Source organism: Mustela nivalis (assembly GCF_964662115.1).
Source record: "Mustela nivalis genome assembly, chromosome: 7".
NCBI classification, from domain to species: domain Eukaryota; kingdom Metazoa; phylum Chordata; class Mammalia; order Carnivora; family Mustelidae; genus Mustela; species Mustela nivalis.
In genome coordinates this window covers 47461450-47488759 of record NC_139026.1, presented here as the reverse complement: position 1 = coordinate 47488759, position 27310 = coordinate 47461450, and the positions used below count along the sequence as shown (strand labels likewise).

Sequence of the window (27310 nt, the reverse complement as noted above, 5' to 3'; positions counted from 1 at the left end):
TGTTTATTTCAAATTTTTTATTTAATTTAAGCTTAAATTTAAACTTTAAGTTAAAACTTTAAGTAAAAACTGCATACTGCAATTAACTTAAATGAAACTGTTAGTTTCAGGAATAGAATTTAGTGATTCATCACTTACATATCACTCTTTATACTTTTTAGGACAGCTGATCCTTTTCTCCTCAATAGGGAAAAATATCAAGTAAAAAATAACCGTTATGGAAAAGAATTTCAAGAACTGTAGGGCGTTTACATTAAAATTCAAACAAGGTGAGTATAGCGAGACTGACAGGGACGCCTGAGGTGGAGGGCAGAGTCTGCACGTCTGCATTCCCAGTCCACGGTTCCTTCTTACTAAGAATACCAGGAAACGATTGCACACATTTCCCTAGACTGTCAACACATTTCAAGTTTCCCTTTAGGATAACCTGGCGCTTGGACCACGCCTGCAAATACCCGTCAGGCAAAGTGGCCACCCCGCCTCCGCGCCGGACCCCCTCAGGCACCGCCCCCTGCCCCGCCCGGCCTGGCGCCTCTACGCTCTTCCACAGCCTTCGCGCCTGCGCAGGACGGACCTGCGGCTGTAGGCGGAAGTGGTCGCGCGTGCGCTGGAAGAGAAAGCTATTTCTTCCCTCCCTCCTCTTTTCCTCTAGGGCGGCTTTTCTAGGACATGCTTCCGGGTCAAAGAGTTTGCTTCCGGAAAGCGGGAAGGCTGAAGCGGGTTGATTAAATTGGAGTGGAGTTTGCGAGGTTCTCGTTGAAGAAGGCTGCGGCCATGGACAGGTCAGTTTAGGTGGTACTATCTAAGCTCGGAGACTTGCCCCTCCTGCTTGTTGGCGGAACGAAATAGGCGAAACCCAACTCTCAGAGGAAGCCGCGGAGGGCCCGGGTTTTGCCTTAGGACTCCTTACCCGGACTGGGGGTCACTGTAGATGGTGGAGGAAAGGCCGCTTGGGTCGGGGTGCATATAGACGGTGATAATGACCGTCTCACGGCAGCTCGGGCACGTGTTTTGTGTTTTCGCGCATTTTTCGCTCCTGGGGTGGGCGGGATAGGACGTGGCCCGGCGTTCGAGATGCTGAGTGACCTGCCCGAGATCACAAAGCCAGTCAGTGACGGAACTGGGTTCTCAACTCAGACTTTCTGATTCCAAGTTCCAGCATCAGAGTTACTGAATTGAGTTTTTTCAGTGACCTTGACACTATGCTAGCCACGTACGACATAGGTGAGTTTTTCTGTGTTCTTGGCCACGGGGAATTGGTTGTGTAGTGGAGGAGGCGTCCGAGTGTTGCAAAGTGATGTGTTTTGACTGTTCTATGAGAATAGAAAATGAGGATGCGGTTAAGTCTACCTGTCACGGGAAATAGCAGGAAGAATTCTCAAAGGAAGTAACTTTCTAGTTAGTCTGAATAATAGTAGCCAACATTGAGTTCCTTAACGCTTTCAATATATTACTAGCTAATTTAATTTTCCTATCTTTGAGGATAGGTACTATGATCCTCTTTTCATAGATAACACTGGGGCTAAAAGAGCTTAAGAACTTGGTCACAGTTAGGAAGCTAATAAATAGAAGAACCAAGTTGCCAACCTGGATCAATGTGCCTCCAGATTCCAGGTGGCTTTCTGGTGAGTTAAGTGTTTACTGGGTGGATCAAAGGGGCAAACGTAGGCCTCTGTAGAGGAAACAACATGTACAGGGTGCAAGAATATGAAAAGGAATGTGCTGTGTAGTCTAATGGTCATATGCAATATGTGTTTGTGTGGAGATGTTGGTTGCTGAATATAAGGCTGAACTGGTAAGTTAGGGTTAGGCTGTAAAAAACAAAGGAAATTTGGACTTGATTCTGTAAGCCAGAGAGATTCCGTAGGCTTCAGAGCTACCAAAGGTTTTAAGTGGAGGAAAAGCACATTAGATTTATTTCTCAAAATACAGGTCTTTTAATTCACATAATTTATGTTCTAGACCTTGGACTGAGAATGGTGGGAGATCATGGACACTGTGACTGCAATAGTACTGAGACAAGAGACACCATTAGTGTACCCTGCGGAGAAGTTTTCTCTCCAAGTTACTAGAATTCTTTTTTACTTAGCCTTCCGTCACACCAGTCCAAACAACAGAATTTTTCATAGTACCTCTGGTTTGAAACATTTTGGAAACTACAGAAGATCCTTATAAGAGATAGTTCCTGCAGTTTTAGGGAACTCCTCAAATTAGCAGAGGAAATACCTGCCTTCCTGAAGCAATTATGTGAAATGGTGTTATAGATTCCTAGTGTTGAAATCATTCCATAGGCAAATATAGTGAGTACTAGAAACTCAAAGATGCCTGTGCAGGAAAAATTTGGGAGGGACTTTGAAGGATAACCAAGATTTGGAAACAGCACTGTCAACCAAAAGATCAAAGACTTGGCTCCTAGGATGATCTATACCTTGAGTGACCCAGGGTCCTTTGCTCCAGTGATGATAAAGTTCTTTGCAAATGCTACATTCACATGAATTTAATGACACTATTTTAGGAGTGGCTATGGCGAGATGTCATCCCCTGTGATCCGGGAGGCAGAGGTGACTCGGACTGCTCGGAAACAGAGTGCTCAAAAAAGAGTTTTAAGTATCCTTTTCATTGTAAGTGTTGTTATACAAGTTGCCATATGCTTGGAATCAGGATTATAGAATTTTCTTTTTATGAGATATACTAAAACTCGCTATTATAATAAAATGCTGTGGAATTAAATTTTTTAAGTTCCCAGATCTGTTTGGTAAATGCTGAAATTCAGGGAGATTAAGATTTGTGTTACCCTGAAAATAGGGCATTCTGTTTTACTATCATATTATAGCTTCTGCTGAGATTAGGTAAGGACCATGTGTAGTAATCTAAGACTGATATCTGCGAAATTAAATGGTAGTGGGAGTTATTTACTCTTTTTGCGTAGACAAAATGGTAGCCATAAAAAATATGTATTCACATATTTTATGTAGTGTAAATATGGTTAATTTGATCTTTAGTGGTGTCTTTTCTATGTGGAAAACTTTTCTTAACACTTCCTATAGTTCGGCCATCCCAAGATGAAATTTTTGCTACTACTACTCCAAGAAACCAGGTTATCCCTCGGACTCCCAGTTCATTTCGACCACCTTGTAAGATTTTTTTGCCTTTAAAGCATTTAATAATAATAATGGTAGCTGTAGGTTAAGACTGAACAATGCACATAATATAATCTTTGGTTACAGTATCAATAATTAAGAACAAATAATAATGACTACAGTTAGTATTTGTTGAACTCTTACCATGTACAAGGTACTGTACTTTACATAAATACACAGTCACTGTAACATAATTCTCTATTTTGCCAAAACAAAGTGAGACTTGGACAATCTATTCTGCAAGGATAGCATGGCTGAGTAAATATGTAAGTAATGGAATCAAAATTCAAGCAGTGATTGTATACTTCAAAGCCTATGCCCTGTACACTAAATGGCCTCTTCAGAATGCTTTATAAAATTGGAATATAAAGAATCCATAGACTTAGTCATGTCCTTTTTTTTTTTTTTTTTTTTTTTTAACCACTTGGTTATGTTCTAACGAAAGCATCTCTATTTGTAGTAAAAATTTTTCCTGATGGGCTCAATAGTACCAAAAGCTGAAATTTAGAGAAATAAGTTAAATCTTCATATGACGGAAATGTTAATATTTTTAATGTATTTACTTGGTTAGAATCTATGTAACTGAAAACAAAGTTATTGGGGCCTGGCTGACTCAGTAGAGCATGTGACCCTTGATCTTGGGGTTATGAGTTTGAGCCCACTTTGGGTGTAGAGATTACTTAAATAAATTTTAAAAATTAAAAAAAAAAAGACAAGTTATTTATTGTTAATTGTTTTGTTTTCGTGATCACTGTTCATGTACTTTAGGTTCTTTTTACTAACCTCTTATTTGTAGTTACTCCACCCGGCCGAAGCTCACTAAGGCATCCAGATGTTTCCTGCATTCTTGGAACAGGAGGCAGGTCTCCCCGGCTTACACAGTCTTCAGGGTTCTTGGGAAACCTATCTATGGTATGTAGAAAGCAGTGCTGAAAATTTCTCTCTTTATGCAAAAGTATGATATTGAGCTGAAACGCCTTTAGTGTGATTTGAAGTCGTAGTCATCAAAAGAGTAAGTAGGTGACAGAGACTGAAATAATTTTTAGGTTAGGTTTTCAGAAAAACCTGAAGCGTCTCATGTCAAAGGTGGAAGCTTTGACGCCGAAAACATTTAGGTGCAGATAGATTGTGTTAATCTGATAGTCTGCTGATCCTAAGAAATAATTGGTGGGCTGCTGACAGCTATAAAAGCTGAGCCCTGATTTGAAGCATGGAAGAGTAGGAAGCCAAGAGTAATGGATGAAGAGTAGCATAAGGAAGAGAGACACGGCATTAAAGGAAAGAAAAGGGAAATGTTGGGAAAAGTACATGAGATGCTTTTCAGGAATTACTGTGGTACAGTATTGAAAATTGAATATATATTGAAATACCATACAAACTAATACAGATCGACTTGACCTAGGTGTTTAAAATATCCTCTAGAAAAAGAAAGGATTGAATCTAACTGAGACAGAAACAGAAGAGTTCTGTTGGAGTAGTAGAGTATGATGGCTAGTTTAGTGCTTAAAAACAAGATAAAAATGGTCCTTCTGTTTGCCTCTTTGCTTATTAAAAAGGCACAGGGATTTTTACACACACTTGAAATTGTCTAGATTAGGTTTTCTGAAGAATGGTTTTACATGTTAAATCTCTCCTGTCTTAATCTTTAAAATATTTATTTTCTTACAGATTTTGTGTTAATGTCTAACAGTGATCTAGCCAATGAGCAGTTTTACTCTGCATATGAATCTGGTTCATTTTGGCAGTGTTGCTTGAAAACATGAGGGAATTGACCACATTTGGTTTTAAACAAAAGAAGATGACTTATTATTTACTGTTTCAGAATTGCAAGATTAATAGTAAAATTCTTACTGTCTTAAAACCCAGGACAGAGAAAATATGTATTGATTATTATAAAATGTTTGGTTTTAAATATACTTTTTATTGTTGCTTGTGCCTGGATTTTAAATAAAGGCAATTAAAAAAAAAATAAAGATTAAAATTTTTAAACCTTCAGATAGCTTTCTCTGGCTTAAAAAGATGAATTTTAAATGTGAATTTTAAAAATAGGGACATGTTTTTAACATTTTATACATGTCCAAAAATAGTAGAGTAAGCCCCCTTGTATGTTCTCATTGCCCAGTTATCAATATATGGCTGATATTGTCTCATCTACACCCACAAGCGTTTCTTCTATGCTACTTTACAACTCCCAGATTTCACACCACTTTACCTATAAATAGTTTCGTATATGTCTCCCAAGACATAAGAATATATTTCTTTAACACATTCCTATTAACACATCTAACACTGTATATACACACACACACACACACACACACACACAGTAATTCCTTTATCATTTCAAATTTCCATTTTGTATGTATTTTTTCATTATTGTTTATATTTCATTAAGTATTCATATTTCCTTGGTTATGGCAATTTTTTTAAGTTGGTTTGTTTAAATTAGGCTTCATATAAAATAAACACATTGCATATGCTTGATATGTCTCATCTTTTAATCTGTAATTTCTTCCGTCATCCCTTTTATTACCATTTATATATTGATAAGACTGCGTCATAGGTCCCTTACAATTTCCCAGTCGTGAAAAACTGATATGAACTTAGAGCAGTAGGATTTACCTGTTAATATCAGCTTCAGTAGTACAAATGCAATGTTTATTGCCTTTAAAAAATATATATGGAGTAGTACAAAGAAGAAAACAGTCATGAAAGCTGTGATTTCCTTAACAAAATAGCCTATGGCTATCTCTTAAATATGAAAAATACATATAGAGGTTTAGAAAAAATTTAGCAATAGTTTAAAGTTTTTATTCCCTCAATGGCAGTAGGTCATTCATTACTTTTTTATATCTTCCTGGTTTGTTGTTTTTTGTTTTTTGTTTTTTAGGTAACTAATCTGGATGACAGTAATTGGACCACTGCATTCACGTCACAGCGATCAGGAACCCTCACAAACACGGAGTCTCACAGTGTAACAGAGGATGTAACTCTGAGTGCTGTTATGTTACGTGAGGATGACCCTGGTGAAGCTGGTAAGATGGCTTTGAGCTTTTTAACGAAGTAGCCTGCTCCTTTACTAAGATGAAGGAAGCTATCTCTTCCTTGTGAATGTCATTAACATAGTTTTTGTTAAGCTGATTAGTAATGCCTGAGTCATTTGATGTAGTCTCTTTGGAACATTGAGAACCTCACCTGAGTTCTCAGCTACAGCATCTTGCTTCTGTGTAAATACCTTGTCAGGTGAGTAGACTAGTCTCATCTTTATTCTTTTCACATTTGTTCTGTTGGAAGAACATCTCTCTTTTTTTTTTTTTTTTTAGGTTTAGTTTTCAGATAATACCGTTGATATGTTTTGATGTGGGTGCTAATGCTGTTTTTGTTTTGTTTTGTTTTGTTTCAAATAGTATTGTGACCTTTCTAGTTTTAGGTTGGTTATTACCATTCCCTTTTGGAAAAAAGTATGCTTTTCATGTGTCTGTGTGTAGTCATTATTACAGAGGTTCTTCACTTTATCATCATCATAAGCTAACATAATAGAGTCTGTGTGCTTACCTCTGCATGAACATTATCTCCTGTAACAATCCATTAAAGAGTTACAATAACTATTCCCATTTGTGGGGAAAGGAAACTGCTGCTCTTTGTGGTTAACCTGCTTCAGCTCACCTGGCTTAGAATTGAGGGCACCAGGATTTGAAACTAAGCAGTTTGATTTCACAGCACTTTCTTAACACTGTGGTAACCACTGCTTCCTTGTAGTATCTGCCAATAATAAGTACTCAAATTTTGAGTGACTCAGAAATCCTTTATGCTGAATCTTTAAAATACAAAAAATGTTCATTTTTAGTATGAGTAATGGATGAGACCTTAAATACGATACAGTACTTTAGTAGAGTGTATGTATTTTCCCTGAGTAGACCATGTCATCTTAGTATCTGTTCTAACTGTCTCAGCTTCTTTGTTATGTATTTAAAATGCAATTCAGATATTTTAAATTTTGGTTCACATTTTCTTAGTGATTGTGGATAGATCACATTAATACCTAACACATCTTCAGGCTCTTAAAAGACTTGTAGGTAACAAGAAAAAAAGTTGATACATTGGACTACATCAAAATCTAAAATTTCTGTGCATCAAAAGATACAATCAGTAGAGTGAAAAGGCAGCCCATGGAATGGGAGGATATTTGCAATTCTTATATCTGATAGGAGGTTAATATCTAGAATGTAGAAAGAACTACTACTCAACAACAAAAAACAACACAATTTAAAAATGGGCAAAGGATTTAAATAGACATTTCTCCAAAGAAGATATAAAAATGGCCAATACGAATATGTTATGATGCTCATCATTACTAATCATTAGGGAAATGCAGATCAAAACTGAAATGAGACCACCTCACACCCATTAGGAAGGATACTACCAAATCAAAACAAACAAACGAAAAGAAAATAACGAGTGTTGGCAAGGATGTGGAGAAATTGGAGCCCTTGTGCATTTTTGGTGGGAAATTAAAATTGTGCAGTGCTATGGAAAACCGATGGTGATTCCTCAAAAAATAGAATTACCGTATGATGAGCAATTCTGCTTTGTAGGTATATGCCGCAGAAAAATGAAATCAGGATCACAAAGAAATTTGTGTATCATTGTTTGTAGCCCCATTATTCATGATAACCAAAAGGTAGAAGCAACCCAAATGTCCTTTGATGGATGAATGGATAAATAGATATGTTATATACATATACTGGATATTATTCAGCCTTAAAAAGTAAGGAAGTTCAGACAATATACTACAACATGAATGAAACTTGAAGATATTTTGCCAAATGAAATAAGTAGGTGACAAAAGAACAAATAGTGTATGATTCGACTTATATGAGATACCTAAAGTAATCAGACTCCTGGAAGATAGAATGATGATTGCTAGGGACTGTGGGAAAGAGGAATGGAGTAATTATTTAATAGGTACAGAGTTGTTTTTTTTTAAAGATTTTATTTATTTATCGGGGGGGGGGAGAGAGTGAGGCACAGGCAGACAGAATGGCAGGCAGAGGCAGAGGGAGAAGCAGGCTCCCTGCCGAGCAAGGAGCCCGATGTGGGACTCGATCCCAGGACGCTGGGATCATGACCTGAGCCGAAGGCAGCTGCTTAACCAACTGAGCCACCCAGGCGTCCCAGTTTTGGGTTTTTTTAATTGAGATATAATTGACATAACTACATTGTGTAAGTTTAAGGTATACAACATTAAATTGATGTATTTACATATTGCATTGTGATTACTAGTGTTGGCTAATACCTCCATCATACCTTCACATCACAGAAATACTATTTCTTTTTTGTGGTGAGAACATTTAAGATCTAGTCTCTCAATACCTTCGAATTGTATATAATACAGATTTGTTGACTGTAATCAATGCTATACATTAGATTTCCAGAACTTACTCATCTCCTAACCGCAAGTTTGTACCCTTTGACCAACATCTTCAATTTTCTCACCTATTTGCCCCATAGCCACTCCTCTACCCTTTATTTATATGATCTCGGATTTTTAAAATTCCATGTGTAAGTGTTATCTTATAGTATTTGTCTTTCTCTGTCAGATTTATTTCACTTAGCGTAATGTTTTCAAAGTCCATACACATTGTCACTAGTGGCAGGATTTCCTTCTTTCTGATGGCTGAATAATATTCAATTGTATGTATTACCACTTCTTTACCCATTAATCTCATGATGGATACTTGGGTTGTTTCCATGTCTTTGCTATTATGAGTAGTGCTGCAGTGAACATAGGAGTGCAGATACCTTTTTGATATTCTGTTTTCATTTTCTTTGGATATATATGCAGAAGTGAGATTATTGTTTCATATGGTCATTCTTTTTAAAATTTTTTGAGGAACCTGTACCAGTTTACATTCTTACCGATAGTACACAAAAGTTCCCGTTTCTTTACATCACAGCACTTGTTTTTTCTTATCTTATTAATGATAGCCATCCTGACCAGTGTGAAGCAATACTTTCATTGTATTGATTTATGTTTTTTTCTGATACTAACATGGAGCATCTTTTCATATATCTCTTGGCGATATGTAGGTCTTTGGAGAAATACTATTCAGTTCCTCTGCCCATTTTTTAGTTAGACTGGAGGTTTTTTTTTAATGAATTATATGAGTTCTCTATATATTTTGGAATTAACCTCCTAGCAGATACATGGTTTGCAAATATTTCCACCCATTCCAGAGGTTGTGTGTTTGCTTTTTCATTTTGTTAATTGTTTCTTTTGCTGTACAGGGCTTTTTAGATTTATGTAGTCTTACTTTTTGAGTTTGCTTTTGTTTCTTGTACTTTGGTGTCATATCCAAAAAAACTGTTGCCACGACCAATGTCAAAGAGCTCTTTGCCTATATATTTTTTCTAGGTATTTTATAGTTTCAGGTCTTCTATTTAAGTCTTTAATCCATGTCAAGTTAATTTTTATGAGTAGTATAAGATAGGGTCCAGTTTTATTTTTCTGTATGTGGTCACCCTTTTCCCAGCACACTTTATCGAAAAGGCTGTCTTGGGACACCTGGGTGGCTCAGTTGGTTAAGCATCTTCAAGTCCTATTGGGCTTCTTGCTCAGCAGGAAGCCTGCTTCTCCCTCTACCTGCTGCTCCTTCTGCCTATACTCTTCTGTCTCACTCTCTCTCTGGCAAATAAATAAATAAAATCTTTTTTAAAAAATGAAAAGGCTGTCCTTTCCCCACTGAGTATTCTTGGTTCCTCTGTCAAATATTATTTGATTGTGTTATGTGGGAGTTTATTTCTGGACTCATCCATTGGTCTGTGTGTGTTTTTATGCCAGTCTCATACTGTTTTGATTACTAAAACTTTGTAGTATAGTTTGAGATCAACTATAGTTTGAGATCCACTTTCTTGCTCTTAGGATTGCTTCGGCTATGCTGAGTTGTAGTTTTGTAAGATGAAAAGAGTTCTGTGGGTAGATGGTGGTGATGGTTCTATAACAGTGTGAATGTACTTAATGCCACTAACTACATAAAAGAGGTTAAAATCGTAAATTTTGTTATATTTTTCTTACCACAGTTAAAATTTTTAAGAAAATACAGAAGTGAAGGGAAAAAAGGGATGTGTAGCTATGTTTTTAAGTGTCCAAAGAAACAGAATTACCTAGGAATATGTCACTTAACTTTTTGTTCCTTTTCTTTTTATGTGTTCTAGCATCCATGAGTATGTATTCTGATTTCCTGCAGTCTTTTTTAAAGCACTCTTCGTCTACAGTTTTTGACCTTGTAGAAGAGTATGAAAACATTTGTAGTTGTCAGGTAAGTTTTGCACTAAGTTTGGTCAGACTTCAGTACTCCTAGTTTTTTGAACAGCCTCAACCTGTGAATTTCCATACTTTATTTAAAGGGGATGCCTTAGGGGTATAGTGGCAGGGGTGGCATGGTTGGGACATTAGCCAGAGCAGCTCTGCTTTTTACATATTGAAGTTCCATAAAAGATTTATTTGGAAACAAAAGGATTCTGCTGCTTTAAAAGAAATTTTAAAAAGGAAAATCCAAAATATACAAAGAACTCTTAAAATTCAACAATCAGGAAATGAACAGACCAATTAAAAAAATTGACATGGGGCTCCTGGGTGGCTTAGGGTTAAGCGTCCAACTCTTAGCTTAGCTCAGGTCTTGATCTCGGGGTTGTGAGTTCAAGCCCCGTGTTGGCCTCCATGCTGGGCATGAAGCCTACTTTAAAAAAGAAAAAAAAAGACAAACTATGTTAATAGACAGCACGCCACAGAAGATACACAGTTGGCAAATAAGCATATGAAAAAATGTTCAACATCGTGTGTCATTATGGAATTGTAAATCAAAACAATGAGATGTCACAGTACACCTATTAGAATGGCAAAAGTCCCAAACACTAACAACGCTAAATGCCAACAAGGATGTGGAGTAGCAGTAACTCATACATTGTTGATGGAAATGCAAAATGGTATAGCCACTTTGTAAGACATTTTCTGTTTCTTACAAAACTGAGCATACTCATATCTTATGATTCAACAACATTCCTACTCTGGTATTTACCAAAATGAATTAAAAACTTATGCCCACACAAAAACCTGCATATAGATGTTTATAGCAGCTTTATTTGTAATTGCCTAAACTTAGAAGCAAAATAGATGTCCTTTAGTAAGTGAATGGATAAATCATCCGTGGTACTTAAAGACTATATTGATTGATGCTAAAACAAATAAGCTATCAAGCCATGAAGAGACGAGAATGAACCCTAAACACATATTACTAAGCTAAAGAAATCACTTTGAAACAGCTACATACTGTTTAAATCCAACTATATGACATTTTGGAAAAGGCAAAACTTGGAGAGAATAAAAAGACCTGTGGTTGCCCAGGGATGGAGAAAATAAGGATGAAAAGTGGAGCTGGGTGGTGAGTGAGACTACTCTGTATGAGATTATAATGTGGATACCTGTTGTACATTTGTCAAAACCCGTAGAATATACAACACCAATGCCTGGGTGGATCAGTTGTTTAAGCATCTGCCTTCCACTCAGGTCATGATCCCAGGACCCTGGGATTGAGTCCCACATCAGGATCCTAGCTCAGCAGGGAGCCTTTTTCTCCCTCTGCCTGCTGCTCCTCCATCTTGTGCTCTCTCTCTGACAAATAAATAAAATCTTAAAAAAAAAAAAAAAAAAAAAAAAAAAGAATATACTGCACCAAGAGTGAACTCTTTAATATAAACTGGGGACTTCAGGATGATCATGGCAGGTCAGTGTTGGTCATTGATTGCTGTAGCAGAATGTACTCTTCTGGTACTAGATATTCCTAATAAGGGGTGAAATTACACGTGGAGTCAGAAAGCACTGGGAACTCTGTACTTTCCACTCAGTTTTGCTGTGAACCTAAAACTGCTTGAAAAAATTGTCTTTTACTGTATTATTTATTTATTTTAGAGAGCAAGTCCACATGTGAGCTGGGGGAGTAGCAAAGAAAGGATGAGGAGAGGGAAGGGGAAAGAATTTCAAGCAGATTCCTTCCGCATGCCAAGGATGTAGCCTGACTTGGGACTTCATCTCACAACCCTGAGGTCATGATCTGAACCAAAACCAAGAGTTGGCTCCTTAATTATCTGAGCCAGTAAGGCGCCTGTTAAAAAAACTCTATTTTTTGGGCACCTGGGTGGCTCAGTGGGTTAAGCCGCTGCCTTCGGTTCAGGTCATGATCTCAGGGTCCTGGGATTAAGTCCCCTGCTTCCTCCTCTCTCTCTCTCTCTGCCTGCCTCACTGCCTGCTTGTGATCTCTCTCTGTCAAATAAATAAATAATCTTAAAAACAAATAAACAAACAAAAAACTCTATTTTTTTTAAAAAAAGGAAAAGGAGGTGTGCCTGGCTGGCTCTGTTGGAAAAGCATGCAACTCTTGTTCTTGGTATCTTGAGTTCTAGCCCCACATTGGGTGTAGAGATTACATTAAAAATTAGTAAATAAACTAAAAAAAAAAGGACTTCAAATAACTATTGCATTTAAGAATGATTGAAATAATAGCCAATATTTTCTGAGCATTTAATACTATTTCAATAATAATATTCAATAATATTTCAATAATAATACTAATTCAATAATCTGAATTGCTCTATTATAAAAGCAGTAGCTTCATTAAATAACAAAAGCAATAATAATCACTTAGTGAATTACTGGAGTTAGGATTCCAATAGAAAATGTAATAATGAGAAGTACAGTTAACACTGTTATTAAACATTGCCCTTAAGATAAGAGTGCCATTACTTTGTGAATGCTTTTTGAATGGAGAGAAAAATTTCATGGTAGCAATTCCTCATCTTCTGAATGAGAGCTCCTGTTTCCTAGTTCCCTTTGGTAAGATAAGGAAGTACTTACTTTGGTAAGATAAGGAAGTACTATTCGTGACCTTTGAGAAGGGTTTCCTTTACCCTGTGTCCTTAAACTTTCTGATAAACAGTTTTATGTGTTTCTGGAGAGACCATCCCCACTTTTTTCTTTCTTTTTTTTTTTTAAAGATTTTATTTATTTATTTGACAGAGAGATCACAAGTAGGCAGAGAGGCAGAGAAAGAAGGGGAAGCAGGCTCCCTGCTGAGCAGAGAGCCCGATGTGGGACTCGATCCCAGGACACTGAGATCATGACCTGAGCCGAAGGCAGCGGCCCAATTCACTGAGCCACCCAGGCGACCCCATCCCCACTTTTCATTAGATTTTCACATGTGCTTCAACTGAAAAAGGTTAAAAACTACTGTTTTAGAACAAGGAGGGATTTTAGTTAAGTTTTGTTTAGAAATGACAATGTTTTAGTACCAGTCTTTTTTTTTTCCTTCTTTTAAGAGATAGAGTGCTCACCCATGGGTTTGAGGGGGGATTAAAGGGAAGGGGTGAAGTGAGAGGAGAGAGAGAGAGTCCCAAGTAGGCGCCATATGCAGCCTGGAGCCCGGCTTAGGGGTTTGATCCCAAGTCCATGACCCAAGCTGAAATGAAGAGTCAGAGGCCCAACCGACTTGAGTCCACCTGGCATCCCATCTTAAAATGTTTTTCTTGATTTGTTATACAGTATTAAGTTTTCTGTCATAATTTGAAGGTATTTTTAATTTTCATTGCCATGCTATTCATGTTATGATTTTGTCAGGTATAGGTTAGAATTAGCTTATCTTCTGAGTAGGTATATAGGATGAAAAAAATACACCCATGGCTGTTAATGTTGAATCTGAACTCTAGAGTATATTAAAACTTTTACATGGGTGCCTGGGTGGCTCAGTGGATTAAGCCGCTGCCTTTGGCTCAGGTCATGATCTCAGGGTCCTGGGATCGAGTCCCACATCGGGCTCTCTGCTCGGCAGGGAGCCTGCTTCCCTCTCTCTCTGCCTGCTTCTCTGCCTACTTGTGATCTCTGTCTGTCAAATAAATAAATAAAATCTAAAAAAAAAAAAAAAAAACTTTTACATAAATACTCAAATAAGCATACCTTATTTCAAAGGCTGTTTCTGGTGGGAATGTTATATTTCATTCAATTAAAAAAGGCAATAGATAGGCAGGAACAATTTATAATACAGTGTGTATGTGTATATTTATACATGTATATATTTAGTTTTAGCACCATGCAGTTGAAGAACACAAAGTTATGACTTAGAATGAAAGAGAATCTCTTGTTTTTATGACAGGTGAACATACTGAGTAAAATAGTGAGCCGAGCAACACCTGGACTTCAGAAGTTCTCAAAAACAGCCAGTATGCTCTGGCTTCTTCAACAGGAGATGGTCACGTGGAGGCTGCTGGCTTCTCTGTATAGGTAAAACTCTGAAGGACTGACTCAGTAACATAAACACACAGTAACCAAAAGACAAAAGTGAAAGTAGTATGTGTTTGGAAATAGGTTCTGCTGTTTTTGATATTTATCATTTTGAATGCCTTGTCATTAGATCATTGTTGGGACTGAGTTAGGAGGGAAGAGGGAATACTAGGTCAAAAAGCCGGTAGCTCCCAAGAATATATGTATAATGGTTTAAGGAAAGTGCTGAAAATACTTGAGTACTTAGGAGAGGATAGATAAGAAAAAGAACTGAAAAACAGACTTTATGTCAAGTATCAGTTTGAAAGAAGTTAACCATGTTTTCCTGCTCTCAGATTCTTGCTCTCAGAAGAGTTTTGGCTCTCATTCTGTTGCTTTTTCATCATGATGAGAAAATCTTGAGAGGAAATCAGATTATTTAATTTTTGCCATATGAAAATATTATATTAAAAAGTTAGGTGTGTGCATTAGTAGGTAGCCAAGAAAGTCTTTTTGCACTGTGTATTTTTAGAATCAGTTTTGTTCAGGTCTCAATATCAGATCCAGAAGATATTTATTGCTTGTAACTTTGTTTTTAAAGAATGATTAAGTTTGACTGGAAACTCATTCATTTATGCTGACTAGAATATAAGTTTGTGTAAATATGTAGTTTAAGAGGTGATTTCATATATAAATTAAGGCTTTTAATTTTGTGTTATTTTCCCTCAGAGACAGAGTACAGTCTGCATTAGAAGAGGAAAATACATTTGCAGTTACTGTAAGCTTAATTTTTTCCTCTATAAATATTTAAAACTTAAAATGTTTTTAGTAATAGATTTTTATTTTTGACCATCTTGAGTTTCTTCATTTTAAAAATTTTACAAGTAAAGGGGCACCCCGGTGGCTCAGTGGGTTGAGCCTCTGTCTTCAGCTCAGGTCATGATCTCAGGGGCCTGGGATCAAGCCCCGGGTCGTACTCTCCGCTTGGCGGGGAGCCTGCTTTCTCCTCTCGCTCTGCCTGCCTCTCTGCCTACTTGTGATCTCTCTGTCAAATAAATAAATAAAATCTTCAAAAAAAATCTTTTTTACAAGTAAAGATAATCTCATAAAATGTTTAAATATCAATTTATAGAGTAAAATGTAAAATTTTATCTCTCTTACTCTTAAGTCTTTCTGCTACCGCTTTTTTGTGTATCCTTATATGTATATACATTCACATAGTTTTTGGTTTTGGTTTTTGTTTTGTTTTTAAGATTTTATTTATTTGACAGAAACAGTGAGAGAGCACAAACAGGAGGAGTGGGAGAAGGAGAAGTACGCTTCCCACTAAGCAGGGAGCCTGAAGCAGGGCTCCATCCCAGGACCCTGACCTAAGCTGAAGGCAGATGATTAATGATTGAGCCACCCAGGTGCCCCCACATAGTTGCTGGGTTTTTTTTTAATGTATAGTATGATTTCTGATATATATTATAGTGATTTTCCTTTTTATTCATCAATATTTGTATTTTTTTATGTCAGTTCATGTAGATTTAGCTTATTTTTTCATAATATGCTAGAGTATAAGTGAACCATAATTTTTTCAGACATTCTGATGAACATATTTAGGTTGTTTCCAGGATTTCTGCTATACCAGTCAATAATGCCATGAATATTCTTCAGTTTATCTGTATATTCCAAAATTTTCTACATTTCTAGAAGTGAATTGTTGGGTCAAAGTTTGATAGAGATTGTCATATTGCCTTCCCAATGGAATATGTTGATGGTGGGTGAAAATGTTTAATATCAATCATTTGATGTTGCTAATTGGAGAAAAAGTATGTTATTTTAATATGCATATCATTGATCATTAGGAAGGTGGAGTGTTCTTCATTCTTAAGCATTAATATTCTTTTTTTTTTTTTAAGATTTTATTTATTTATTTAACAGACAGAGATCACAAGTAGGCAGAGAGGCAGGTGGTGGGGGGGGCAGGAAGCAGGCTCCCTGCTGAGCAGAGAGTCCGAAGTAGGAAGCAGGGGTCGATCCCAGAACTCTGAGATCATGACCTGAGCCGAAGGCAGTGACTTAACCTACTGAGCCACCCAGGTGCCCCTTAAGCATTAATATTCTTATACTAAATTGTATATTCAATCCTTTACTTATTTTCCAATTATTATTTCCTCGTGTATGTTAAAGATAGTCTTCTGTTACTTGTCTTTCAACTTTAAGGAGTCTTTGTCAAGCAGATATTTCCCTTTTTTGTGTTCACATCTGTCAGGTTTTCCTTTGTCATTGATTATTTTGTGTCTTGTTAAGGAAGGCCTTTCCTACCTATTTTTAAAGTAATTCTCCAGGGCCACCTCGGTGGCTCAGTGGTCTAAAGCCTCTGCCTTCCTCTCAGGTCATGATCTCAGGGGCCTGGGATTGAGCCCTGCATCAGGCTCTCCAGTCAGCATGGAGCCTGCTTCCTCTTCTGTCTTTGCCTGCCTCTCTGCCTACTTGTGATCTCTGTCAAATAAATAAGATCTTTAAAAAATAAATAAGTAAATAAAATAAAATATTCTCCAGTGTTTTCTTCTAAACCCAAATCTCATTTTCTTCATAATAAGCTCTTGGAATTCACCTAGAGTAATTTTGTCTCTGAAGTAAGAAAGAGATTTAACTTTTTTCAGATGGATATCCATTTAGTCCCAACACCACTTATCAAACAAATGTATTTATCATATTTATACATATATCTTCTTTCTCTTTTATTGATTGATTTGAAAACCAGTATTATATAGCTGAGTCTCTAATTCAGAAGTTTTGGTATTTGGCAAGATAAGTCTCCTTCATTTAAAAATACATTTTTGCGGGGCGCCTGGGTGGCTCAGTGGGTTAAGCCACTGCCTTTGGCTCAGGTCATGATCCCAGGGTCCTGGGATCGAGCCCCGCATCGGGCTCTCTGCTCAGCGGGGAGCCTGCTTCCTCCCCTCTCTCTGCCTGCCTCTCTGCCTGCTTGTCATCTCTCTCTGTCAAATAAATAAATAAATAATTTTAAAAAAATACATTTTTGCACACTTTTTTCCAAATGAACTTTGCAATTTTTATTTTTTTGAAAATCCTATTGGGATATTTATTGAAGTGGCTATTCAATTTGTAAATTTGGGGAGAAGTGACATCTTTACATGTTGAATCTGCATATGATCATAGCATATCTTTCCCATTATTTACATCTTTTTAACATACAATGTATTATTGGTTTCAGAGGTACAGGTGTGTGATTCATCAGACTTATATAATACTCAGTGCTCATTATATATCATTTCCTCTCCTAAATGTCCATTACCCAGTTACCCTATCCCTCCACCCCCTCTATTTATTTAGATTTTTTTTTTAAAGATTTTATTTATTTCTTTGACAGACAGAGATCACAAGTAGGCAGAGAGAGAGGGGGAAGCACGCTCCCTGCTGAGCAGAGAGCCCTATGTGGGGCTCGATCCTAGGACCCTGAGATCATGACCTGAGCCGAAGGCAGAGGCTTTAACCCACTGAGCCACCTAGGTGCCCCTCAGATGTGTTTTAGCCTCCATGAATATCTGCTTTAATTTATTAATGTAGTTGCATTTTCCTTATGTTGAGTTATCTTCAAGTAGGATAAACTCTGTTATGATATATTCTTAAATAGACTTCTAAATTTTTTAGCTAATATTTTTTTGAGAACTTTTGCAAATGTATTTTCTTTTTTTGTTACTTATCCAGTTTTGGTGTCTGAATTCTGTTCCTCTCCAGAACAAGATCATATATCTCCCATCATTGTTCCATCCTCTATTTAAAGAACATGGAAACTACTTGTTCTTTAAAGATGGGATAAAAATATGCCTTTAAAATCATAAAGACCAGGTAGTTTTGGGGGGTTTAATTGCTTTTTATTTTCTGATTATATGTTTGAAGCAACTATAAATAAATTAAAAGTGAAAATAAATACACATTTTTATAGTAAATGATTTCAGTCATACATGTCTGTTAATCTGCTCTTCACCTAAAATACTTCTAACATCTTTTCAATCTTTTAATTTATTCATTCTACAAACACTGTTTAATTCTAACCAAGTGACATGCACATATAGGAAGATTGATTATCATATACTTAGGTATTATAGAACTTACTAGTTTTTTGGTGTTTTTTCTTTTTTTTTTAAGATTTTATTTATTTATTTATTTGACAGAGATCACAAGTAGGCAGAGAGGCTGGCAGAAAGAGACGGAGAGGCAGGCTCCCCACTGAGCAGAGAGCCCAATGCGGGACTCGATCCCAGGACCCCGGGATCATGACCTGAGCCAAAGGCAGAGGCTTTAACCCACTGAGCCACCCAGGCGCCCCTGAACTTTCTAGTTTTAATAGTTTTCCATTGATTGTTTTATTTTTCTATCTACAAATAGTGATGACTGACTTTGATGTTTTTTCCATACTTATTATTACTTAGTTCTTTTTCTGGTTTTATATATTAGCTAGAACTTTCAAAGTAAAGTTGAATAATTACAGAAATTATTTTCATCTTCTCGATTTTATTTTTTTTTGTTTGTTTTAAAGATTTTATTTATTCGAGAGAGAGAGCAAGCAGGGGAGGGGGGAATAGGAAGAGGGACAAGCAGACTCCCCACTCAGCATGTAGCCCAATGTGGGGCTCTATCCCAGGACCCTGAGATCATGACCTGAGCTAAAGTCAGATGCCCACCCAGCTGAGCCTCCCAGGCACCCATATCTTCTCGCTTTTGAAGGAATATCTCTTTATAGTTACTTTGCTATAGGTTTCAACAAGATAGTCTATTATATTGGTAAAATATTCTATTTCTAATTTATAAAGTTATTTTTTATCAAGTGACATTTGGCATCTATCAAGGTATTCATATTGCTTTTTCCTTTTTTTAACCCAAAAATAAGATGGATTAATTAATAGATTTGACCCGTGCATCTACTGATCACAAACCTTTTGATACACTGCTTAATATTACTTGCTAATATCTATGTGAAGTTGTCTTTTAAAGTCAGTCTTAAGACCCTTGGATTGTGGGGCACCTGGGTAGCTCAGTGGATTAAAGCCTCTGCCTGCAGCTAGGGTCATAATCCCAGGGTCCTGGGATCGAGCCCCGCATTGAGCTCTCTGCTCAGCAGGGAGCCTGCTTCCTCCTCTCTGCCTGCTTCTCTGCCTACTTGTGATCTCCGTCTGTCAAATAAATACAATCTTAAAAAAAAAAAAAGACCCTTAGATTGTTAAGTTTGATTACCTATCAACTTCTGCTATGTAAAATGAAAAGAATAAAAGTTTTTAAATGTTTACTTTCTGATATGTCACATGACTACCTACTGCCCTTTATTAAGATTTTTTTGTGTTTCATTTGTTCTGTGTTTTATTTTTCCCCACAACATCATCTCTGGGGAAGTAATGTTTTAAAATTTGAAGTGTAGGGACGCCTGGGTGGCTCAGTTGGTTGAGCGGCTGCCTTCGGCTTGGGTCATGATCCCAGCAGCCTGGGATCGAGTCCCACATCGGGCTCCCTGCTCAGCGGGGAGCCTGCTTCTCCCTCTGCCTCTGCCTGCCACTCTGTCTGCCTGTGCTCACTCTCTATGATAAATAAATAAATAAAATCTTTAAAAAAAAAAATTAAAAAAAAAAAAATTTGAAGTGTAGCCAGAGAATTAAAGTATCAAGTAAGAGCAGTTGCAAATTGATCTAGCAGTTTGAGATTTACTTAGGAAAAATTTTCAAACATGAATACACAGATTTATTGTATGCTTAAATGTTTATGCATAATTAAATATAATTATGTCAGATTCACTTTTCCCTTTGTTTTAAAATAATCATCCTAGAACATCTTTTTTTTTCCTCTCCTTCAAATAATTTTTTAATAGGCTCTTAATGCCAGTGAGAAAGTGGTGGTGGAAGCATTATTTCAGAGAGATTCACTTGTCCGACAAAGTCAGGTATGACCAAAATTTTGAAATACTTTTTTATGAAACATGGAGAAAAACTAAATGACATACAAAGAACTGAAGATTTTTAAGTTTAAAACATTAACTTTTTTTTCTTTTTGATCTTCTACTTGTAATTAAAAGGCATTAAGAACCTTGTTCTTCAGTTTTTGAATAATAGCCTAGTATTTGCAGGAATAGCCTTTTAAGAATTGTATTATTCCTGTAGAAAATATCTTTCTTTTGCCATATTTGTATATCTTAAAAAAGTAAAAAGTGTTTGGAAAAATTGTTAGTTGGTATTTTTTTTAAATAGAAACCTTTTTTAAATTAAGGATGGAAGTACCACTTTAAATAAAACACTGACAGGTTTTATAGTTAATACTTTTTTTTGTTTTTTTTTTTTTTCCTTTCCTAGCTTGTGGTGGATTGGCTAGAGAGTATTGCCAAAGATGAGATCGGAGATTTTTCCGATAATATTGAATTTTATGCAAAATCAGTGTATTGGTAAGTTACTAATCATTTATTCTTAAAGTCACTCAACATTGGCTTTGTTTATTTATCTTTCAGCACATATTCAGTTCTTATTGCTTATTCAGCCTGTCAACAAAACAGATTAAAAACTCTGCCTTTATGGTGTCATAATCATTTAACAGCTTTAGACCACAAATATGTAGCCTGTTGGAAATCAGAGCTTTGAAAAAAAGTGTCAGAGTTAATAGATAGAGGATGACAGTGGGTGCAAGTTTAAATAGAAGAGGTCATCAGGGCAGGCCTCTCTAAGAATGTAGCAGGTAGTGAGTGAGAGGAGGCAAAACACAAACATCTGGGGGATAAGCTTTCTTGGCAGGAACAGAAACTGCAAAGATCAGAAAACAAAGTATTTACACAAGGAGGCCAATGTGAACACAGCAAAGAAAAGTATGGTAGGAAATGAGATTGAAGAGGGTCAAATACTATAGGATCTTTATAGGCTGGCCAGGGTAAAGCTATGGGACTTTATTCTAAATGTGATAGAAAACCTTGAGAACAGAATAATGACATGTCTAATATGTATTTTCAAACAGTTACCTGGCTATATTTTCTTAATAATTGTAATTCGATCATCAAAAAGATACTTCAGCTATGTTTACAGCTACTTGTGATTTTTTAAAAAAAAAATTTTGGTCACTGCATCCTTTAATACTTCTAAATTATTTTAGGATCTTGAAGCCAAGAAGCATCCCTAGATTAAAGGGACAGTTGATTTTAAGACTTGAAAAAGTGCAAATTGTGTTTCAGTTCAGTAACATTATGCCTGTTACAAAGTCTGCAAGTCCATCATTATATCTTTGCTGAACTAGGAGATTAGTGCTATTCAGTGTTTGTTAAAAATTAAATCTTGAGAGGTTGTGATTTTTCCAGGAAAAAATCTTTTTTTTTTTTTTAAAGATTTTATTTATTTATTCGACAGATAGAGATCACAAGTAGGCCAAGAGGCAGGCAGAGAGTGAGGGGAAGCAGGCTCCCTGCTGAGCAGAGAGCTGGACTCGGGGCTTGATCCCAGGACCCTGAGATCATGACCCCAGCCGAAGGCAGAGGTTAACTGACTGAGCCACCCAGGCGCCCCAGAATTTTCATTTAAAACTTAAAAATTTTAGGTAAAATGTTCTGTTAAGGTTTTTGCACAATTTTTTATGGTTAGTCTCCTTTTCTTACTGATCAGTGGAACAGAATATAGAACCCAGAAACAGACCTACGCTTCCATGGTCAGTTGGTATTCAATAAAGGCATTAAAGCAGTCCAGTGGGGGGTATTGAATGTCTTTTCAACAAACCATGCATAAAAAATGGATACTGCTGCAAAAAAAAAGGTCAGCCTTGACACCTCCCTCACACCATACCCAACATTTAATTCAAGGTGGATCACAAAAGCTAAAAACCACACAGCTTTTAGAGGAGAACATCTTTGTGACTTGGGGATAGACAAGAGTTTCTTAGGTCATGGGAAGCAATAATCAGGGAAGATTGATTGGACTTCATCAATGAAAAACCTCATTAGAGACATCATTAAGAAAATGAAAGAGAGCAAGCCATATACTGGAAGAAACATGTAAGGCTTGTAGCTGATAGAGAACTACAACTCAATAAAAAGATAATGCAGGGATACCTGTGTGGCTCAGTGGGTTAAAGCCTCTGCCTTGGGCTCAGCTCATGATCCCAGGGTCCTGGGATGGAGCCCCACATCCTGCTCTCTGCTCAGCAGGGAGCCTGCTTCCCTTCCTGTTTCTCTGCTTGCCTCTCTGCTTGCTTGTGATCTCTGTCTGTGAAATGAATAAATAAAATCTTTAAAAAAAAAAAATAGAAAAAGATAATGCAGTAAAAAAGGGCAAAGATTTGACAGATACTTCACAGAAACAGACAGATGAATGGCCAATAAAGACATGGAAACATATTCAGCATCATTAGTCATCTAAGCTCAAATGCCTCTTTCTATTTAGCATTTTTGCATGTATTTCTGAGTTTGTACTCTCTTTTTCTTACTTTGACTTGATTTTATTTTCTTAAATAGACCTCCTAAATTTTCTCCTGTAAGAACTTTTATACTTTTTCTTATAGGGAAAACACCCTGCATACCCTGAAACAGCGGCAGCTACCTTCTTACATAGGAAGTGTCCGTCCCCTTGTCACTGAATTGGTAAGTTTCTTTGAAATGAAATTGTCTTCAAGGATCCATGATTGTTTTTTATTTTATTAATTCATTTATTATTTTTATTTTAAAATAGTTTTAAAAGAGTTATTTATTTATTTATTTGAGAGAGAGAAGGGAGAGGGTCAGAGGGAGAAGCAGACTCCCTGCTCAGCAGGGAGCCCAATGTAGTACTCAGTCCAGGGACTCCAGGATCATGATCTCTGAGCCAAAGGTAGTCGCCTAACCAACTGAACCACCCAGGTGCCCCCTGTAATTGTTTTCTAAAGTCCGAGAATTTTTATTCACACAGATCCTAGTTTTGGTTTCCCAAAAGTTTGCATTATACCATTTAACTCTAAAGCTACTCAGTTGCATTTGAATTTGACCAAATGTATTTGAACATATCTGTGGTCCATGAATTGTAAATTGTAGAAGAAGGTTCAGAAAGTGATTTCCCAGCTTTAAAAATAAATTAATTTTGGTTTTACAGTAAGGTTTGACCCTTCAACTGTAAGGTGATGACTTATGAAAGCTCTTTTATAGGGAGACTGGGTGGCTGAACTGAGTTGAGTATCTGCCTTCAGTTCAGGTTGTGGTCCTGGGATCCTGGGACTGAGCTCCACGTCGGGTTCCCTGCTCAGTGGCAAACCTGCTTCTGTTCACCTACCTCCCTGCTGCTTGTGCTCTCTTGCTATCTCTTGCTGTCTGTCTCTAGCAAATAAATAGATAAAACCTAAAAAAAAGGGGGGGGGAGCGCCTAGGTGGTTCAGTGGTCATGATCTTGGGGTCCTGGGATTAAGCCCTGTGTCAGGCTCTCTGCTCAGCGGGGAGCCTGCTTCTCCCTTCTTTCCCTCTCTCTGCCTGCCTCTCTGCCTACTTGTGATCTCTGTCAAATAAATAAATAAAATCTTTAAAAAAAAAAAAAAAGGAAAGAAGAAAGCTCTTACATATAAAAAGCAGGGGGAAGAAAGCTTGACGTTAGAAAGGTCATTCCAGGATACGAGTAATAGGAATAACAGTACAATTGAAGAGAACAGGAGTCTAATTCCTGTAGAAATAAAGGAACAGAGCTTTGTGACAGGTGGAGACACGTGCACTAAATATTTATAATGAAAAGTGGGAGAAATAAGTAACAACTGGAAAAATTGATAGAATTTCATTGGGTACCAAAGTGATGTTGATGAAAATTGTTTTGGAAACTACTAGAAGAACTTGCAATAATCATAGCTAAATTACTTTGTAGCAAGCAACTAAAAATCATTTAATCTTAACATCTGAAAAGTGATTTCCTTCTTGGCAGAAAGAGACTATGTTCGAAAACTGAATGATTGTATTGGTCTGCAGAATATTTGTGAAAGAGCTATTTTCCTTATTATAAACTTTATTTTCTGAATCAATATTCATATTACTGTATACTTAGTAGCATCTGAAATGAGTCACATTAAAATAGTTTTTCACTTAAAATTCATCATGAAGATCACATGTGCTATTTACTGCAAAAGTGAGGACAATATGTTATCCCAAATGTTTAAAGGCACATTTTGTTCTATTTATGAAAAATAGTAGGTGGGAATAACTGTTTTAGGTGGATTTTATTTACTAGAAATCTGTTCTTAAAACTTTTTTTATTGGACACAGTGTGTTTTATATGGTCTTAGTTCCATAGTGGGTTCTCTTCTCAGTATGATCTCAAAGTACCAGCTAAGCATTTTCAAGTTACAGAATGTACTGTCGACTCCCTTAGTTTTCCTCTGGCTCATTCTCCATCTAGGCCTCATTCTGTTTTGTTTTTAAGTTTTTTTGTTTGTTTTTTGTTTTTTTTTAATTTGACGGAGAGAGACACAGCGAGAGAGGGAACACAAGCAGGGGGAGTGGGAAAGGGAGAAGCAGGCTTCTCAGTTCCAGGACCCTGGGTTCATGATGTGAGCCAAAGGCAGAGGCTTAACGACTGAGCCACCCAGGTGTCCTCAATTCCGTTTAGAATTAACTTGGTTGTGTAATTGCTACAACAGGGTACAGCTTGTGTCAGCTGGAATGATAAGTAGCATTTTTAGAATTGTCTGGCTAGGCTGCTGTAGTAGTGTTACTGCCTTGCCTGACTAGACCTGTACCTTTGTGGGCCAACAGAGTTTGTTTTGAATGGGCAGCAGATAGTTGTGTGTCTCTCTGGAATACCTGTGATATTTTCACTCCTTTTGTTACTTAACTAAATTGTAAAAAAAAGTTATTTCAGTATATAAACTCAGGAGATTTATCATCTCTTGGTGATACTCAAAATATATGTAGGTACAAAGAATTTATCATTGATTTTTTTGGGGGGGGCATATAGGACCCTGATGCTCCTATTAGACAGAAAATGCCCCTTGATGATCTGGATAGAGAAGATGAAGTCCGATTACTCAAGTATCTTTTCACTTTAATCCGTGCTGGAATGACAGAAGAGGTAAGTCATATATCCTGCTGCTTCAGTTTCAAAGTCATAGACTCTTCAAGTTGGAAGGGATCTTTGTGACCACCTAGTTTGTCTCCTCGATGCAATCATCTCTTCCACAGTATTTCCCTGGGATCATGACCTGTGCCGAAGGCAGAGGCTTTAACCCACTGAGCTCCAGGTGCCCCCCCTTATCTTGTGTTTAAAATATGCAAGTCAATAGTTTTGATACATTGCATTATTTATTTTTTTCACTGTAGTAAAGTATAACGCAATTTGTCATTTTATTTTTTAGAGATTTTATTTATTTGACAGAGAGAGGTACAGTGAGAGAGGGAACACAAGCAGGGGAAGTGGGAGAGGGAGAAGCAAGCTCCTCACAGAGCAGGGAGCCCGATGCAGGGCTCGATCCCAGGACCCCAGGATCTTGACCTGAGCCGAATGCAGATGCTTAACGACTGAGCCACGCACATGCCCTAAAATTTGTCCTTTTAACCATTTTTTAGTGTACATTTCAGTGCCATTAATTGCATTTACAATTTTATGAAACCATTACATCTTCCCTCAGCCCTTGGTAACTTCTGATCTACTTCTGTCTCTATGAATTTGCCTATTCTAGCTATTTCATGTGAGTGGAATCATGTAATATTTGTTCTTTTGTATCTGATTTATTTTATCCTTCCTTTTTTAGATAGCATATCAAAACATTTTTCCATGTTACTACATAGCATTTATAATTTTTAATAGCCACACATCCAGAATGATGTTTGGGGGAGGGTATTCTATAACTGGTTATATTAATTGGGTTCTCTAGCTTCAAGTGATAGAAACCCAACTCAGGTTATTTACAAGGGAGGAATTGATTGGTTTGTAGAACAGGGAAGTATAGGGGGTTATATTTGGTTTTAAGCAGGATCCGGGGACTCACTAGGATACCATCTCTTTCCCAGGCTCTTGGCTCTGTCCCTCTCTGTGTGGCTTCATTCTCAAGAAGCCTCATGTCACTGATGGCCAGCAGCCCCAGGCTTACATCCTTTTGTCAGTTAGCATTTCCAGCAGAAGGAGTATGTCTCCTCCTCAGAATCTCTAGCAAGAGCCCTGGGAGTGATTCTTGTTAGGTCACATCCCTAATCCTAGAGTTCAGAGGTGGAATCATAGGATCTTACCTAAACCATATGAACTAAATGGGGAAGAGACAGTTCCTAAAGAGGTGATGCTATCTATCTCACTGGTATGTTTCGCTGATTAGTCTAAGTTCATCTGTTTGGTACAGTTAACATAAATATCAGTGGGCTGAATGAGCACTAGGGCCTTGTCATTATAGAGACTGGTTTTCATAATACTTTTGCTTAGATCAGTGGTCATATCAATCTCTTAAGCCCCATTTGTCTCTAGTGGAACTAAATCCTTGTAGGCACCATGGGAGCCAATTAGTAAGCCCCAAACCAAAAGGATTATTAGGGAAAGAAAGAAAGGTGGAGACCACAGAAGAGACATGCTTGCTGGTGGCAAAGTGAAATGCCAGTACTAGTTGCCTACATTGTCCTTTGAAATAATTGTGCTTTAAATTATCTAATCCTGAAGTATATTGCTTATACTTTTATTTATTCATTCATTCATTTTTAAAGATTTTATTTATTTGACACAGAAAGAATACAAGCAGGGGGAGCAGCTGGCAGAGGGAGAGGGGGAGAGGGAAGCAGTCTCCCACTAAGCAAGGAGCCCGACATGGGGCTCGATCCTAGGACCCTGGGATCTCAACCTGAACCAAAGGCAGTCACTTAACCAACTGAGACACCCAGGCACCCAGATTTTATTTACTTATTTGA

General features: G+C 37.1%; 1 protein-coding gene across 5 annotated transcripts in view; it reads left to right on the top strand.

Moving 5' to 3' along the window:
* Positions 1-561: 561 nt before the first annotated feature.
* Positions 562-27310, top strand: part of NUP107 (nucleoporin 107) — a 45371-nt gene continuing 18622 nt past the window's right edge. Inside the window, exons 1-12 of one of the 5 annotated variants that reach the window (XM_082742860.1) lie at positions 562-782; positions 2516-2607; positions 3048-3134; positions 3937-4052; positions 6031-6175; positions 10356-10459; positions 14342-14469; positions 15178-15226; positions 20321-20392; positions 20799-20887; positions 22978-23056; positions 25380-25493. In XM_082742860.1, the coding sequence (XP_082598986.1) occupies positions 775-782; positions 2516-2607; positions 3048-3134; positions 3937-4052; positions 6031-6175; positions 10356-10459; positions 14342-14469; positions 15178-15226; positions 20321-20392; positions 20799-20887; positions 22978-23056; positions 25380-25493 (1083 nt within the window). In that variant the 5' untranslated portion in view covers positions 562-774. Of the gene's footprint in view, positions 1225-2515; positions 2608-3047; positions 3135-3908; positions 4053-6030; positions 6176-10355; positions 10460-14341; positions 14470-15177; positions 15227-20320; positions 20393-20798; positions 20888-22977; positions 23057-25379; positions 25494-27310 lie in introns of all 5 variants that reach the window. The other 4 variants (XM_082742864.1, XM_082742861.1, XM_082742862.1 and 1 more) reach the window with 4 other exon arrangements.